This window comes from Hippocampus zosterae, chromosome 1 (genome assembly GCF_025434085.1).
Source record: "Hippocampus zosterae strain Florida chromosome 1, ASM2543408v3, whole genome shotgun sequence".
In the NCBI taxonomy this organism is placed as follows: Eukaryota; Metazoa; Chordata; class Actinopteri; order Syngnathiformes; family Syngnathidae; genus Hippocampus; species Hippocampus zosterae.
This window is the reverse complement of record NC_067451.1, coordinates 12718508-12736595: the sequence shown is the minus strand read 5'-3', so window position 1 is coordinate 12736595 and position 18088 is coordinate 12718508. Positions and strand designations below refer to the sequence as shown.

The following is an 18088-nucleotide window of genomic DNA, read 5'->3' as shown; positions in this document are numbered from 1 at the left end:
GAAGTGGAGCCAAGTGGAGATGCTCTTCTCTGTACTGTACAACCCAGTAGGTCTGCTCCCCATTCATCTGCAACTACCAGCTGCTCCAGTACACTGAGGTCGCAAACACAGGTAAGCGTGGCTTTGTTTTTTCTGTATTCCCTCAAGATCTCAACTTTGAAAATGTCCATGTATAATAATCAGGATGAAAGTAATGAGCAGCACAGGCAAATCTATAATTCAGCCGGTCCACTGTGCCAAGAGCCTGGCATCCAGCCAGCAGGGATGGAGGAGTGGCGGGCCAGATAAAGCTCATTGCCAACGTCGTAATGTCTGGCGCTGGTTCATTGTTAAAAATTACTGTTAAAATGATTCATTTCCAAGCCAATCAGCGCCAGAACGTTGTAAGACCTCCACAAAGGCTCTGTGTAGATTCCAAATAACTGCTAACCTTGAAACAGAAGCTGAACTTCAAACCTGGAGTCTTAATAACAAATGTGATTTAATTAATGACACTAATAGCAATTCTGCACCGACGGAAAGATCTGCAAAGCACTAAGGTAGGAGTTGACCTTGAAGATGCACTGAGAGAGTGTACAATTATCATGTACGAACACAGGAGTTTTCCTTATTTTTTTAATGGGCTTTGCGAAAATTAAATTAAGAGCAATGTGAGAATGGATTGTTTAAAAAAAAGACAAATATTTGCATTTACGGTAAATTAAATGTTTTTAAAATCAATGAAATGAAAAAAGAAGTCAACTAATTATTTGTTGAGAAAAAGGCGTAGTTGTAGTTCCAAAATTCTAGATTTTACACCTGATCCACGTGATCAGTATTGGCCGATCAGATTCATGGATGATCGTGATTGTCAGTTTAAAATCCGGATCAGACCATCCCTAGTATTGGCAAGTATGCAGGTGAACGCTGAGAATCAAAGTGATATTGTATTTGATGTTGTCTGAGATTTAAATTAAAAGAATGCAATAAAAACAAAATAAAGACAGTGGTGGAAATGTGACTCGGATTGTCGTGTGCACTCTGTTGTCTCACGTGTCTTGACCTTTTTCTATATGAGAGCAGGTTCACAGTTTAGATCACCTCTTGTAAGAGGCACTAATCCTGAACCGGTCGACCCGTCTGCAAGGTTCATACCAGGATAAGATGAATGTGTAGCAAGTTGGACATGCTAAACACGCGCACACATTCCTGTGTGTAAGTGTGTGTGCGCTGACTTGAGCATACGAATGCAATTTTTTGGTATACTGCTCTTTAAAATGTCACATTCCACTGCCCTGCCCTTACTTTAAGCATCAAATTAAAGAGCATGTAAATAGTGTAGTATTACATTTCATAGTAATGTAATAGTAATAATAATAATATACAACTGGCAGTGTCAACAATATGTGTACTGTTCCAAATAACAAAAGTGAAATTTAAAATTTGCACATTCAGCAGTGAACTTTTTACTGTATATCACTGGCATGAAGACAAGTCGCAGTAGTAGACATGTGCTGACCTAATCAAAACATATACCAATTACAGTTTTTGCAGCGCTCACCCCAAGCGTTGCAAGCCTCCGCAACACAGTTTCGCTGTGCTTTCACAAACAATGAATCTGCCAGGTGCAGCGTGAAAAGGGTGTAAGTGGAAGAACATGACTTTCATTTTCTCTTGATGTCCCAATTTTCATACGTGTAAAATGTGTATTTATTGTGAATGGAGGTGACAAATGGAAACACAGGGGTTATCTTATAAAGACCATACATATGCTGATTTTTTTTTCTTCAGGTCTCCATTCTATGGCCAAGGCATCATGGACGTTGTCAATCCTGTTTCTGCTGGTGCTCCCAACTCCATGGGTTGGCCCCATGCCTACCCACCACCTCTGTGGCTCCCACCTTGTGGACGCCCTGTACTTTGTATGTGGAGAGAGGGGCTTTTTCCACAGTCCGAGACGACTTCACAAGAGGGAGCTGGAGCACTTGCTCAGTAAGGCCATGTAAAATCATCCTCATCGGAAGTCATGAGTGTGGATTGTCTATCTGGTGATTAGGAGAGAATCCTTCTGCAGAAGCCTCTTGGAGGGCTTGTATCTACCATGCATCCATTTCTCTGGCCATGGGTGCACATGAGTGGTCCTCACTGAAGATGTTAAATGCACACCAGATTGTATGCAACTGTGCATTTGCTTACAAAGCATATCACTTTTTTCATGAGTGAACGTACCATCAATGGAGTTACTTCATGAAGTGATTCATTCCTTTCTCAGTTCAGTTGAGCTCAGACACGTACTGTACATGTGCCACACATATATGAACTTAATGTGTTCATATATGTATATATCAGTATTTATTTGTTTACTCATGAAAAAAGTGATATGCTTTGTAAGCAAATGCACAGTTGCATACAATCTGGTGTGCATTTAACATCTTCAGTGAGGACCACTCATATATATATATATATATATATATATATATATATATATATATATATATATATATATATAGTGACAGTAAATATTCCCATCGCCGGAATTCTATGGAAAGGAATATCCTTCATCCGTAATAAAAACCTATGCATGAACATTTTGACTACGATATTACGTGTTACCGGAAATTCCACTAGCCGTAACCCGGATGGAGGTGTAATGCCGCGGGAGCTTAAATACACGCAACACCCACCCAATGCGATGGAAAAGACATCACTGAAACATGTTTTCACTTTGCGTTTTTTCGATCATCAGATTCTAAATGATGACGTGTGAGTTGTTATTGCCGTGTGTTTTACTGTAATTGTGAATGATTTTAACTTTATTCACTTAAATCCTGGAGAACGCGGCCTTAGCTTAAAGCCAGCATCCACTTGAACGAAGAAACGTGTTCGCTTCGCTGTTTTCATTCATCAGATTCGAAACTAAGACGTGTAAGCGACTTTTTATTGGCGTGCGTTTTAGTGAAATTGCGAAAGATTTTAACTTTATTCACTTATGTCGTGTAGATCATCGCATCGAAACGTAGAAGAACTGTAACAACTGGAACGGAGAGAGTGAAATGAATCCGTTTGAGCGAGGCTGGACACAAAGTTAAAAAGATCCAGCAGACACTTGGAGTCGGAAGGACGCAAATCTACGAAACTTTAGAAAACAAGGCATCGATTCAACTCCTAATGACAAGCCACCATCCAGCAAGGAAGCAATGCAAATGGCAACAAAAATCCTTCAGTATGCACAAGAATTACCAGACATCGGTGATCAACGGGACAGTTACTTGCAACTAGCAAGAAAACTGTATGACATGCAGGCAAACATTGTCATAAACCAAATAATGCATCCAACAAAACAATTCAAAATACACATTTTTTTCCCCAAGACGGAAATAAATAAACATTAAAATACTGTACGTATTTTACTGTTGCGATTTTTTGGGGATACACCTGTATTGCAGTTTTTGGACAGTATATTTTTGTATTTTATTGATTGTGTTGTTACATGTGCATTTTGTCAACATACTTGCAGGTTCAGAAAGGACATGTACCTTGCTCATTTCCCAAATGAGGAATTTCTGTTATCAGGACAAATTGGACAGCGCAAACATGAGTCCGTACTAGAGAATATTTCCTGTATACAGTATATAAAGATGACAAAATTTAACAAAGTCAACAAATGCCTTCCAGAGTTCAACACCCTACTTTGACAATATCCTCTGCATTGCATAGTAGCCTCCTACGCTAGTCTAAATTTTAACAAGTCAATGGAGAAACGTTTTTGCACTCAAACCAGACATATAAGACAACAATGATAAATACACGATTTGACTCATTAACTGCACAGTAACTATAACTTTTATCTAAAAATAGATGTACATTTTTTGTTGGGGATGTCCCCCACCTACTGCCCGAAAACAGCTGGGATAGGCTTACCCTGTGAGGATAAGTGGATCAGAAAGAGTTGGATGGATGGATGTTTGTTGTATTTTCTCCTTCTTTAACTTTTATTCAGGGTGACTCAGGTGAGTGCTTAGCACCCTGTGTTGACACTGCTTACTCGAAGCTTTACACAACAGCAAAGTAGTTCCTCTTGTTCACTGAAGCTTGAACTTTTTCTTTTTCCTTTCAAGAGCCTTTAGTGACTATAGATAGCATTTCAAAATATTAACCGAATGTTGAAGTGATGACAGGCAGTAATAGTTGGGCTGGCTGAGTACTTAAGCTCTGCAGTCGAATGTTAGCAAACAGTCAATTAAGGTCAAGTAAAGGGACCTCACACGATATTAGAAGAATCAGGGGATGGCAATGGCTAGTGATGAAAAAAAGCGGAAAGGGGCGTGGCCTGGATGGGGCAACCAATCACAACAAGTAAAACATCACACACGTCCAATCGCAGGGCTATTTAAAAACGGAAGATGGAAAGACTGATCGGGAGAGCTCGTGAAAACCCGACGATAAGGTGCCTATTAGGGATGTGAATCTCAGCACTGAGGACGATTCGATACACATCACGATCCACTGCCAGCGATGCGATACTTAAACGATACATGGAATTTTCTGGCGATACGATGCGATACGTTTCACCGTCGTCACGATGCGATACAATTCGATACACATTAAGTTCAAATCAATGCGATCCGATACGATACAATGCAATTTGTTGCGATATTGTGCAATTAAACATGATGCAAATAAGCAAAGAAAAAAAGCTTTTAAAAAGATGGAATTCAGTATGGTATTACAAAAAGGATACCACTTTATTCCTTTAAAGAGTAGAACTTGTAAAACAACTTATTTAAGCCCTTTCACAATTGGGTTTTGTGCAAAGAAAATGTAAACAATTTGGCACCTGAGACTCACAGCTGTTGCTATAGTGTAAACACAAACAGACTCTCACTGAGTGTCTTATATGAAATATATATATATATATATGAATCTATAGCGCAAGATGTCCACCCATCCACTGTAAGTGCAACTCTTTGCGCACTGTTCAGCGACACAGTAATCTCACTTCTCACTTTGTTGTACACATCGGGAATATGTTTGTAAGTGAACACAGACCTGTCTGGTATTTTATACCTGGGTTCCAAAACGTGCACAAGCTGTCTGAAACCCTCGTTGTCCACCACGCTAAGGCTGGAGGTCTTTGCATATGAAATAAGCAGTGGCCTTAGTTATAGCCATTGCGCGGTCACAGTGAGTTGCAAGGCGACTCCCAAAATAAGAGGCAATTTTTTTCTGATCCTTACCTGGTTTACCAAGAGTTTCTCCGGTGTCCGACGAGTAACTGGGCGGGGAAGCGGGAGGGAAACTTGTCGGTGATCTGGTGCCATCGGTTTAAGTGGGTCTGCATATTTGTGGTGCTGCCGTTGTATGGCTTCTTAGTGCGACATTCCTTGCAAATTACGGAGGTTTTATCAAGCTTTCCGTCTTTCTTTTCGAAGCCGTAGTATTTCCAAACATAAGATTTGAATGTTGCGGCTGCATTAATTATAGTAGTTTCCTTGCTGCTGCGTGCGCTAACTTCCATAATGTTTCGCTCGTTGTGGACTGGACTGTTTGTGACGCACGGCTACCGTCCGTATTCAACACAAAACGCAAAGCAATGATGGTGCATTCATTGCGCCTAAGAAAGGGCAGATATGTGACGTTTAACATGAAGAAAACGGCGATTGAATCGGATTTTACCGATACCCATCAATGCATCGTGATGAATCGCGATTTCACCGATACCCATCAATGCATCGTGATGAATCGCGATTTCACCCGTCAATCGCGTCGTACCCAGTTAATGAGCCGATGCACTCGGATCGCGGACGTGCGCATCGATGTATCGATTAATATCGATTATTTTCCACACCCTTAGTGCCTAACCCCCTCTAAAATGTTCTCAACGGATTTAGACGATTGACAAAAAAATGTTAAATTTAAGAAATAAAACGGCGGATTTCCGCGTATCCGCGGGATATTGCCATCCCCGAAGAATGCATTGAGAGATCCTCATTAACTTATTCACAAAACATTTTTTTAGACCTAGACAAGACTGTGATGTTTTGAAGTTTAGACGTGGCTGCTTTGATAGAAACTATTGTGGCTCCACCGTATCCCCCTCAAAGAGGGCCTAACAAGACTAAATAGATTGGAATGATCAGATTACCTAGCCAAGCCATTAAAGCTCCATTAAAGTGTGATGAGTCCAGATGCTCAAAGAGAGAAATTTGAGGTTCACACAGCAGACGGACTTAACTTGGTTTTGGAAAATCTCTCATCTCTAAGGGTCCCTGTCGAAAAAGGCCAGACAAGAGAAGTGGCAGTGGAGGAAATTTTCTGGAGGCGATGATTCCAAGGTGAAGAGAGGCATCGTGGAGCAATGCTGTTATAAGCCGTGCAGCATTTACCACCTGGAAGGCTACTGCGACTGAGCCGCTGACTCCACATACAGAGCCACCTGTGAGAAAAGGTCCCTGAAGTCCATGTTCGGTGATGTACTGGCTGTGTTTGAATGACAGTAAATAAAGCTCCATAACCCATAACCCGAGGCTCTTCTGTGCAAAGATGTGACTTTTGTTGGGAAATGACGGGATGTTGCAGAAACATGAGTTTCTATCATTTCAACCTATGACTGCGATACGACAGTGCTCTCTGCTGGCCAGACACAGGCACGGCCAATGTTGAAATCTGGCTTTATTTACAAGAAAGAAAGAATTATGTGCATCCCAATACCGCAGACTAAACTCCCAGCTTACCTACAGAGTAAAAATATCATTTTTAAAATGCTCATCAGACGTCTTATGGAAGGAACCATTTGTTTATCATTTCTCAGACATACGTTTTGAACATTTCTTGTTAACACACACCCTCTAACCTGACATTTTAACACGTTTGGAATGTTAAAAAAGTTGAGAATGATGCCCAAAGAAAGAAGCTCAATCATTGCTGTTCTTGTCTAGTTGAATCTCGCTGTGTGATTTTCTACAACAGAAAAAAAAACAAATAAACAATTATTTGATCAATTTCCCATCTTAACTCTGTGAATGTAGGAGAAGATGAAGCAATGGCTGCTAACCTTCTTTCAGAGCTACTGCAGTCTCAGTGTGCCTGTTCTCCTTATTGTGTTGGAATGCTTTACTGGGATCAAACCTGCGCTGAGATTCAGCGGGGAGCTTTGATTTGAGGTGATTCAGATCACTTTTCTGACGACTCAACTGGGAGCGAAGCTTCAGCACCTCCTACAAAGACACACACACACACACACACACAATGAGACAGAGAGAGAGGACAAGAGCAAGAAAGAAAACTCAAAGGTCATACAAGTCATTGTATGAACACCAACTAGTCAGATTGCAATGTGTGAAAGGGGTCATTTCCAGATCGCTTCATTTAGCCACATCACACCTGACTAAACCCTCTTTGCACATGACAATCTCATGCACCTCCGCGAGTCAATTTTTGCTTCCACAACGTCAAGCACTGTGACCGCCCTGATTTTAAAGGGAATGAGGGGAGTTGCTTGGATTGGCCGTGAGTCGGCTGAGTCCCATCCCACGAGGGTGCAAATGCCTCTTCTATTTGCGCTACACCAGCAAAATATCAAAAAAAAAAGAAAACGCCATCCAATGCGCACAGTTGTTTTGTTTGTTGTTTGTTTTATCGTGGAATGTCCAGCATGTTGTAACTTGTTTTGAAAAGCACAATACAGTTATTCACGTTCATATTAGTTACACACTGACAGGAAAATAAGCCTAGTGATGTGTTAGAATACCGCATCCCAGTTGCGCTACCTGTTTCAGGTTAAAATTTTCATCTTTTAGCTTCATCACATGCTTAATCTTCTGCTTCTGGTTCTGGTGACCCAGCAGGTGAGCATAGGCATCTGACAGCTTGTTTATTTCTTCCTGGTTTGCTCCATTTTCATTGAGGAGTGCATTTCGCTCAGCAGCAAAGTAATTCAGCTGCTCCTAGAGGTGCCACAAAAAATAATATTTTAAAGGGGTATAATGAAATCAAAAGTCTCATTATTTGGGAGTGTGTTGCCAACTTTTTATTCATTAAATGCACCACTGCTTTGTTGGATTGTCGCGTCTACACAACAATTACAATTACAACATTAATCCAGTGTATTTCGTCATGTCTGCTTAAACTGCTTGGAAGAGACAAACCTCAAAGGGTTGAACCTTAGCAAACAGATCCTCATACTGTGACCTCCATTGTTCTGCCTCAGAACTTGAAGAGCTGTGAAATAAAATTAAAATATTTTTTTGCAAGGTGTAAATAAATTCATCCATTCATTAAAAAAAAAACTACTCACCTCTTTTCCTGTGCTTCAATGATTTGATTTTGGAGTTTCTGTCTCTGCTCATCCATTTCCCACTGCAGCGTGACCTTCTCCTGAGTCAGCACCATGACCTGGTGCTCCAGAGCGTGCCGCTCTTGTTGTTGGTATTCCATTTTGCACAGCAGACCCTCCACCTTTTCCTCTGTGAGGGCCGTTTGTGCCTGAAGGTTCACACACTCTAGCTGAATTTCATCCAAGCGATCCTGAAGCTGCCTTTTCTCTGTATTTGCCGTCATCAATGATTGCTCTGAGAGTTCAATTTGTGTCACGAGTTGACTTCTTTCCTCACTTAATCTATTGAGCTCAGTCTGTAGTCTGTGAACCTCTGACCTGAGCTGTTGGTGGGCTTCTGTTTCAGCTTCCAGTACTGCCTTTTTCACCTCGAGCTCGGCTTGATATTGAATTTTCTCCTCTTTTTCTTGTAAAAGTTGTTCCATTAGTTTCACCTTTTCCTGGCGGACTTCCCCAAGCTGTTTCTTAGCCAGTTGTTCCTGGTGGTGAAGCTCAGCAACTTTGTGCTCTTCAATTTGCCTCAATGCTTCTTCCTTGTCTTGTGTCTGGCGCTGTATCTCCTGCTCTAAGTGAGATACTCTCACAGCATGGCTGGCCTCCAAGGCCTGCATCTCCTGAACTTTTTGAGCAAGGCGATCTTGCACCTCCTGCAAAACTCTAGAGCAAGACAAGAGATTAAAATGAAGAAAAAAAGGAAGACTTCATTAGTTAAAGTCATACGATTTAAGAGGCAAACCGTGAATTCTTCTGTCTCATTTGGTGCTCCTCATCTTTTTGTTGAATCGCTTGGTCCATCTCCTCTTGCATTTGCTGGGTCAATCTGTTAATCTCCTCTCCCAGTATTTTATAGCTCTCCTCGGAGGCCCTCAGAGCCTCTTTCGTGCTTCACCGGACAAAAGAACCATAAACTCTCAAAATATTGCTATGTAACACAACAGCAACAAGAACATGTTTGACAACTCACCATTGAAGCTCTGTCGACATCTCTTCCAGTTCTCTCCTGGCGGTCGAATGCTCCTCTTTCAACAATGACAGGTTGCTGCGCAAAGGATAGACTAGGATTACTCAAGGGTTCATGAGCAACTCGCTTGGGTACAAACAAACTCGGGGCTGGGCGATCAATCAATATCAATATGTGTCATGATAAAGCAAGATCAATATCAACAGAAAATACATTTGACAAAATGTAAAAGAAAAAAAAAGAAAAGAAAAATTAGGAGGAAAACCGCAACCCCGCACTGCCAGGCATTCTGCGGGATTGAGAAAGTGTTTGCAGTGTATCATTAGATTTACACCGCATTTCCAAGCACATAAGAGGAAATATTGAGCACAAAAGTGTGTTTTGCCGACCTGAGGAAGCCACTGAACCAATGAAGAAGTGCAATGAACGATGCCGTTTTGGGGTAGCATGCTATGAATTGTTTTTCTTATTTTGGTGATCGATAGACCAATATGAAATATTTATATCGTGACACATCTACAGCCATGGCGCCCAGTCCTAAACAAAAGAAATCTATTAGATGGTATTAAATAGGTGACCTTCAAATGGTTGTTTCGATAACTGAGAAGAGGTATTGTTACTTAGATAAAATAACACAATGCATTTTTTATTTACAATCATGGATGAAAATGCTCATTCTGTTCCTCATCACTTTGCTTTTCGTGGTGTGTAGAGCGACACGTTGTCCGGAATATTTCCCGAGCATTTGTCTTCATTAAGGAGATTAGGAGAATGAAAGGATGGGCCAGCCTGTGGGACGCTGTTATTTATCCCGTGTAACAGATGTGCTGCTCATCTTGAAGTGGTGGACGATGTCATGGTATTTGAATTCCTGGTATTTACACCCAGGTTGAGTTGAAATGTAGTCAATTGACATTGCACATATAACACATACTTATACTGTAACGGGGCGGCCCGGTAGTCCAGTGGTTAGCACGTCGGCTTCACAGTGCAGAGGTACCGGGTTCGATTCCAGCTCTGGCCTCCCTGTGTGGAGTTAGCATGTTCTCCCCGGGCCTGTGTGGGTTTTCTCCGGGTGCTCCGATTTCCCCCCACATTCCAAAAACATGCATGGCAGGCTGATTGGACGCTCTAAATTGTCTTCAGGTGTGAGTGTGGGCGTGGATGGTTGTTCGTCTCTGTGTGCCCTGCGATTGGCTGGCAACCGATTCAGGGTGTCCCCCGCCTACTGCCCGAAGACGGCTGGGATAGGCTCCAGCACCCCCCGCGACCCTAGTGAGGATCAAGTGGTTCGGATGATGAATGAATGAATGAATATACTGTAACGCAGCCCGCTAGCCCAGTGGTTAGCACGTCGGCTTCACAGTGCAGTTCGATTCCAGCTCCGGCCTCCCTGTGTGGAGTTTGCATGTTCTCCCCGGGCCTGTGTGGGTTTTCTCCGGGTGCTCCGGTTTCCTCCCACATTCCAAAATCATGCATGGCAGGCTGATTGAACACTCTAAATTGCCCCTAGGTGTGAGTGTGAGCTTGGATGGTTGTTCGTCTCCGTGTGCCCTGTGATTGGCTGGCAACCAATTCAGGGTGTCCCCCGCCTACTGCCCGAAGACAGCTGGGATAGGCTCCAGCACCCCCCGCGACCCTAGTGAGGATCAAGCGGCTCGGAAGATGAATGAATGAATTATACTGTAACTGAGAGGGACACATGATGTATGTGAAACATCTCATTTTGACTTTTTAAGACAGATACAATGAAAAACATGTTTTTAAAAATTAATCGCCTGATTAATCTGTTATTGGTATTTATTTATTTTTTTGGGGGGTGGTGGGGTGAAATATGAGAATCGGCATCAGCCTCAAGGAAGTCCATACGAGTCAGGCCCAAGTAGTTGACCACACCATAACAGTCCAATCAATATGTTACATACTCGCCTCATACACACTCGCCCGACAGGACCATTACTCAAAAAGACTGAATGCAGGACACTGCTCTGGCTCAAATTATAGGATGCTGGACGGACCCTGTACCATTCGCTGCTGTCATTTAGTGGCAGGATGTATGAAGCTCACCCATACTTCAAATTTGGTCTCACAACTTTCACAAATAAACAATGGCAGGTAACTCGGAACGCTCCACGGTACTGAGCGTCCATTTAGATTTGATGCAACTCACCGCTCAAAAAGTTCCCTGTTTTCACTGAGTTGTCTCTCCAACGCATTGATTTCCTCCTGACCCTGATCCCTCGCTTCAAATCGTCTTTGCGCCTGTTCCTCCATGAGAGCCAGCTCTCCCAGCACCTCCTCCAGCTCCTCATTCAGCTTACTCCGGTGCTCCTCTGACTCCTGCCTCTCTTGCTCCAGGAGCACAGTAAGAGAGTCTACCAGAGCCTGGGCGCGTTCAAACAGAAAAAGAATGGGCTTTAAGAAATGCCTTCATCACATCACTAAAACAGGGAAGGAATTTCAAAAATGGTAAGGAAATTCCATGCAAGCAAATCCAGCGACTGACCCTTTCTTTTGCCAGCTCCTCAACGAGAGAAGCATGCTCGTGCTGGAGCTGAATCCGTCTGTCTTTCTCATCTTGGTTTGTGTCCTTAAGCAGTTTGAGCTCTGTGGTCAACTCCTCCAGTTTCCTGAAGCCTTCCTCTTGAATTTCGAAAAGCAACAACAACATGAACAACACTGCTGAATTTTGTTGTGGTTGTTTATGATTGATATTGGTGGGTGAGCATACGTACGTTTCTCCTCTGCCGAAAGCAGACACTTCTGTTCAAGATGTGCCACATCTTCAAGCATCTTCCTCTCAGTCCTTTGGAGTACCTCCCGTAGCATTCCAAGTTCGGCCTCCTGCTGACCAACCGCTGCTTGAGAGTCCTTTATTTGTTGGTTGATGAAGTTCAAGTGTGTCTCCAAGTCACTCACTGTATTTTGGGAGGCCTTAAGCTCTTCCTTCAACTTCCTCTCCACTTCTGATAAAGCCTCCTTTGAGGCCTGCATCTCGTGCTCATATTTCAGGACGTCCTCCTCTTTTTGCCTCAGAGCAACTTCAGTGCTCTCAAGCTTTGCGCGACAATGCTCCAGCTCCTGCTCGAGGTGTCTGCAGAACATGCAACAGATATCTGTGGTCTTTTCTTGAATTAGAATCTGACACCCTTCGAGGGAACTATTATACATTTACTCACTTCATGTTCTGCAGCTCAGAGTTACAGACGATGACTTGCTGTGTGGCCTCTTTAAGCTTTAAGCGAAGATCCTACGAAAGTGAATCTGCGAATGAATGCCTGCGATGGATCCGATTGCAAATTTTCACTTTCATGCCCACCTGATTCTGATCGTTGGATGCATCGAGATATCCCTGAACAACTTTGATTTCCATTTGTAGCTCCCGTATCTCAGCTGGAAAAATAATAATAATAATATTGCAAGCGGGGCAAGAGGTCTGTTCAATTAAATGTGGTCCATGAAATGAGCTTGATTAAAAATGCATGTGCAATAGAGCTCAGTTTTCATTTGTTTTTAAAGGCATTCATTTAACAAAATATGCACTCAACCCTGGCTATTCGCAGGGGTTACGGACCGGACCGGCTCACAAATAGCAAACATCCGCGTATAACTGACGGCCATGACTTCACTGGGCATTCATTTTCAACCCAAAACTGGATTTACTGTATTAATAGAAAGAAAGGCAATTCTGTACAAAGCAAGTGGTAACAAAACTGTTCCGTTATTGCAGTGTAATTATGCCAAACTAAAACATATTTGCAAATGAAGGAAATAAATAGGAAAGGGATTATTCTATGGGCAAAAAATGTATACCGTAAAGTGCGGATCACAACCCGCTACTTTTTTTTTTTACACACTTTCAACACTGTGGCGTGTAGTAGGAAGCGGCTTTTTAATTTTTGTTTCCATCGCGGAAAAACGTGGACCGATAAAATGAATGAGTAGTACACATGGGTCCAATGAAATTGTATGATGACCGGAAATCATAACTTCCTTATTTCAGTCTTTCTCCTAACCCTGATCAACATGGAGAATACCAGATGAAAAGCATATGATGCAGTTTTTAAACTAAGATTTAAGATATCCTTTATTTGTCCCACACTGGGGAAATTTACAGCGATCAGTTAAAGAAGGAAATTGAGCTGCTGCCCGTAATCTTGGCAAAGGCGAGTCGATGGTGCGAAGGTGGAGGTTCCGGAAAGAAGAACTGAGCCAGTGTAAAAAGACAACCAAAGCTTTTAAAGATGGGCCGTCGTCTATTTGGGCATGCACGACATTGTGTCAGCAGCTCCCTCCCAATTACGAGGACAAACTTGCTTCGTTCCACACATTCACACAAAGATAGTGGAGAATTCCATCAGCCCAGATGAAATAATAAATATGGACAAAGACCCTCTGACATTTGATTTGTCTCTCACTCGGACTGTAATTAAAATAGGTGACTCCTCCGTCATACTGAAAACAAGCGGCCACGAGATAACACATTTTACCTGTGTTTTGAGCCGCGCAGCATCGGGCCTAAAGCTGCCAACGATGATCATCTTTAAGCGGCTGACTGCAGAAATAATTTCATATGTCATTTCCCATTTTTGCATTTGCATTATTCTGTTTAAAGCCTAGTGGGCTGCAGTATTTCTCCTCGTAATTACGCAAATGCACATCAAGATCTCTCATTGTCTGGCCTCTTATTATGTGTTTCAGCATAATGTCGTTGTGCAAATGCATTTATCATGCTCATAAAAATATGGAGAATTATTTTAACCTTAAGAAATTTTGCGGGTTTTTTTCTGCAGGGGCTCACCGGGGGACCGCGTCAGCCACCTCACCCGGAGGCGCCACGCGGCGGCAGGGATGCAGTAGCAAACCCCTGTCTACTCATTGGCCAGTGGTTTATAGCACGGTGCGGCACATACAATTACAAAATTGATTTTTCTTGATAAATCTGAGCATGCGGCTCGTAATCAGGTGCGGTCTGTCTCCCGGAATTTACGGTAGTTACTTATATAAAATTGAGACAATACGCCACTCTACTGTATTGAAATTCCTGCAGCAAATTGCAAAAATGCCATCTGATTTTCAACTTGGTTACTGCTAAAAAAAAACCTAAACTCATCTCTGCCACTTCCTGCTCTGTCTCCTGTCATCCCTTCAGTGGCACTGTCTCCAAGCAGTATCACCATGGCTGGCCTCCCCACTGCCTTATAAACATTGCCCTTCACTACATTAGATTGGGGATCAACTCACCATATAACCTGTCATTCTGTTGTTGCAACTCCTCATTTTGTTTTTTCATCACTTGATGGAGGTCCTCTGTGAAAGACAACGTTAACGTTGAATTAACATACCCAGCATTTGAGTACAAAACAAGGGGATCGGTTGCTGTTCATCCTTACCCAAGTCTCTATTCCTGTCTGTTAATGCTTTGATAGTGTCCTTACTCGCTCCGAGATCTGTTTCGAGCACCTTGAGGTGACCTTCGGAGCTGAGCTGTAGAACACTGAGCTCCTGCACTCAGACATATTCAGTATACAACTGAATAATTGGCTCACTAATGAAACTATGATCATCAGCTTATCACATGTAATATTTTACTGTGTTTATAGAAAAAAGAATAAAAACTGTTGTAATGAGGGCAGTGGGTGCATCAAATGCATACCTTGTTTTTGCCGTCCAATTTGTTCCTGGCTTCCATTAGTTCCATTGTAAGTGAATTGATCCTCTTTTTTGTTGTGTCAGCTGAAACCTGGGAGAAAACACACACACACTAATTGAGCTGTAAAATATATTGAAAACTTCAGCTAGCTCCAGAATACAAATAGCATGCTTATTTTGCCAGGTGAAACAATGTTTATTTCATTAGATAGAAAAAATGTAATTTCTTTAAATAAATGTCAGGGCTCTATGCTAACTTTGACGCTGGTAGCACTCGTGCGACCAACATTTTGAGAGCGGTACAGTATGACCCTATTTCCTGATATATAGTCATCTCAATTGGTATTCCGTAGTTTCATATGATATACCCCATATAATTTATTTTGTGATTTCCTCTCCTGATTTCCTGTTTGGCGCATTACATTTTTGCTTTTTTGAGTGTCATTGGAGTCATCGTTGATTTACGCTTTCGGGGGCGGTCACTCGCGAGCAGAAGGCACGGAGACCTAGAAGGAGAAGGACGTGCTTGTCCAGTAGTCGCTTGAGTTGTGTATATACAGTACATTTTAAAAAGAACCAACACGACATCTCATTTGTTTTCTGTCGTTTTGCACCGCTGCAGAAACTGCCGTGTGAACGCAAGTGGGGCTGCACCGACGCTGTGCCGATGGTGTCACGCTCAGCGGCTTTGTACGTGTGAACGCTCCACACAATTTGCTGCGGTGCAAAATACATCGCAACAAAATACATCGGTGCAGCGCCGGAGCAAATGTGTGCCCTGTGAACACCCCTATACTTTACTGGAACAACAACTTTATATGCAACAAGCAGTGGTTGGTAAAACAGGTCAGGAATTGTATCTGATTTTAAACAAAGACACACACAAAAGGAAGAATACTGTATAACAAACCTTGTTTTTTAAGAATTCATTGACTTTCTTGAGTTCAGCTTTCTGTCTTTCCAGGGTGGTGATGTTAGCAGTGAGACCGGTCTTCTCCCTGACTGCTGCCAACAACTTGGCCTCCACTTTTTTAAAGTCCTCCTGAAGGGAGAACAACTGTCGATCCTGTTCCCCTCTCTGCTGGACCAATAAGCGGATCTACAAGGAGGGAAAAACAAAAATCAATATTGCACCATATAAGTCTATTACTTTGATAGCAGTTTCTGGTTCTGAATTCTGGTTGTTGTAGCATTGCACAAATTTAGTTTTAAAAAGGTGCACCTCTTTCTCCAATAATCGATGTTGTTTCATTTCCAAGGTCATGGAATGTTCTCTCTTTTTAGTACTTGACGCCTCAACCTGTAAGATACATTTAAAATGGCAAGGAAATTGTATGGTCCCAAATTAATCGAAGTTATATACTTTATAACATAACAATATTGTAATGTCAACTGTAATTTACCATTCCATCAACTGATAGTGTTCTTCTGACTGGAGACATTGGTGTACTTCTGGAAGGTGATGATGGGGGCACTGAACACACAAATGAAGAAAACAACTACGTAACACATGATTTCATGAGGTCAGTCTCGTAATATGTCTGTCTGATTAACATGTTACCAACCCGCCTTTGCATCTTTGAACCGATCCGATTTCTCAAAGGATGCAGGCCCCTTCAGTTCTTCAGGTTTGATGTCATAGATTCCCGGTGCAGGGGCGCAACCTTAGGTAAAATAAGATTTTCCGAATTTACAACACTTCTTTGGTAGTGATCGAGAGTTATCGTGTGATTGTACTTTTTTGTATAGGAGTAATTTCAAAATTCGAGAAAAAAATGAAAAGGTACAGAACGGTATTTGAACTTGTGACGCGATGGAATAAAGAATCAACATGGACACGACTGTTACAGGTATACCTAGTATGCCACAAGCTGGTACACTTCCACCGCTACAGGATTTGTACTTGCAGTTCACGCGCGATTCACGGCAAAACTCAAGTTACCGGTTGCGACAAAAATAACCATTGTGTGTGGTTTATTTCTTGTTTTACTTCAACAACATGAAACATATAATAACAGCCAAATTCTTCCAAAGGGTGCTATCTAAATTGTCCTACAATTTTGAAATAAACCCAACGCTGCGTGCGTAATGCGAGGACGAGTCTGCTGCAAAGCCGCAACGTAAAAAAAAAACACCGCTCGATTTTACTTACCAACAGGTTCGTTGAACCTTTTCAAAGGAGCTCTTGCGAAAGACATTTCGATTCCCAAGATTTTGATTATTTTTCCCTAATGCCCAAAATGCGCAGCTCCCGAGGACAGCAGCAAACAGCTACTGGAGTTTCAGCGCTGAAATTTAAAAAAAAAACGTCATATACGCATTTCCGTATGTGTGACCAATGAACGTCGGCTGACTGTTGACGTCACGCAACCGTTTACGTTTAATAAAATACAGTAACACACCTTTTGTTTTCTGTTTACTGAGAATGGTATCCTGACTTGTTCAATAAAGATTTTTAAATACAGTAACACACCAATCAAATGCAATATTCTTCACCAAAATGATGCATCTTGTGCAAACCGGTGACAACAACAAAAAATATCACACTCACCATTTCCAGCAGCCCCAGTTGTAGCTAAAGTTGTACTTCCTTTTTATTGGATACTAGCAATTCATAATAATGGCGCATAACATGACGCCTTCAGTAATGGCGAGCACAAGACCAAATTTACTGTTTTAAATTGATCAGACTGAATCTCTTCACATTCAAAATACCTTTAGCAGATACACAATGCTCAAATAAAATTAAGCATGACACCACTTTTCAGCTCAAGATGTTTTATTTCAAGGAAAAACAACGTAATTTCTCATTCTATGCAGGGCCATTGTTGTCCATTTGATAATCCCCCCCCCATTTCCAGTGCTTCAAAACACAGGTCACTTGTACAATTACATAAACAAAGCCTCATGTCACAAATGGAGCCGCCAATAACAATAAATTACACTTCCATGCTTAAGTTTCACAAAGATACATACTTTATTTTTACTAGATTAACCTGTAAATGAAGAATAGATCAAAGTTGAATAAATATAATAAAAAGATAGTTACAAAAGAACATTTCTTAATGAAAATGTAAGCAGAAAAAGATCGCAAGAAGGGGTTGTTAAGTAAGTACGTAATCTGTTATCCTTCTTGTGAAAAAATAAGGGCTAATTTATTA

The 18088-nt window shown here is 41.8% G+C and overlaps 2 protein-coding genes across 4 annotated transcripts; one reads left to right on the top strand and one right to left on the bottom strand.

Annotated features, from left to right (window-relative positions):
* The first annotated feature begins 1328 nt into the window (after positions 1 to 1328).
* LOC127596206 (insulin-like) lies at positions 1329 to 6671 on the top strand. The gene is made up of 2 exons (XM_052058449.1): positions 1329 to 1971; positions 6244 to 6671. Exons 1-2 carry the CDS (start codon positions 1749 to 1751, stop codon positions 6387 to 6389), a joined length of 369 nt encoding a protein of 122 aa, XP_051914409.1. The 5' UTR covers positions 1329 to 1748; the 3' UTR covers positions 6390 to 6671.
* Positions 6634 to 17228, bottom strand: hmmr (hyaluronan-mediated motility receptor (RHAMM)). 3 transcript variants are annotated; one of them, XM_052057626.1, is made up of 21 exons: positions 17080 to 17228; positions 16493 to 16591; positions 16331 to 16401; positions 16150 to 16227; positions 15838 to 16026; positions 14932 to 15018; positions 14669 to 14780; positions 14520 to 14585; positions 12595 to 12668; positions 12455 to 12525; positions 12195 to 12369; positions 12011 to 12122; positions 11782 to 11918; positions 11446 to 11660; positions 9279 to 9353; positions 9051 to 9197; positions 8276 to 8971; positions 8127 to 8199; positions 7749 to 7925; positions 7034 to 7196; positions 6634 to 6939 (listed from the first exon to the last, which is right to left on the bottom strand). In XM_052057626.1, the coding sequence occupies exons 1-21, from the start codon at positions 17123 to 17125 to the stop codon at positions 6914 to 6916; spliced, it is 2889 nt and encodes a 962-aa protein (XP_051913586.1). In that variant the 5' UTR covers positions 17126 to 17228; the 3' UTR covers positions 6634 to 6913. The 3 variants fall into 3 exon arrangements, with proteins under 3 accessions (XP_051913586.1, XP_051913594.1, XP_051913605.1); XM_052057634.1 differs by having other exon boundaries at positions 12011 to 12119; XM_052057645.1 differs by lacking the exon at positions 17080 to 17228 and having other exon boundaries at positions 16497 to 16591.
* Between the last annotated feature and the right edge of the window lie 860 nt (positions 17229 to 18088).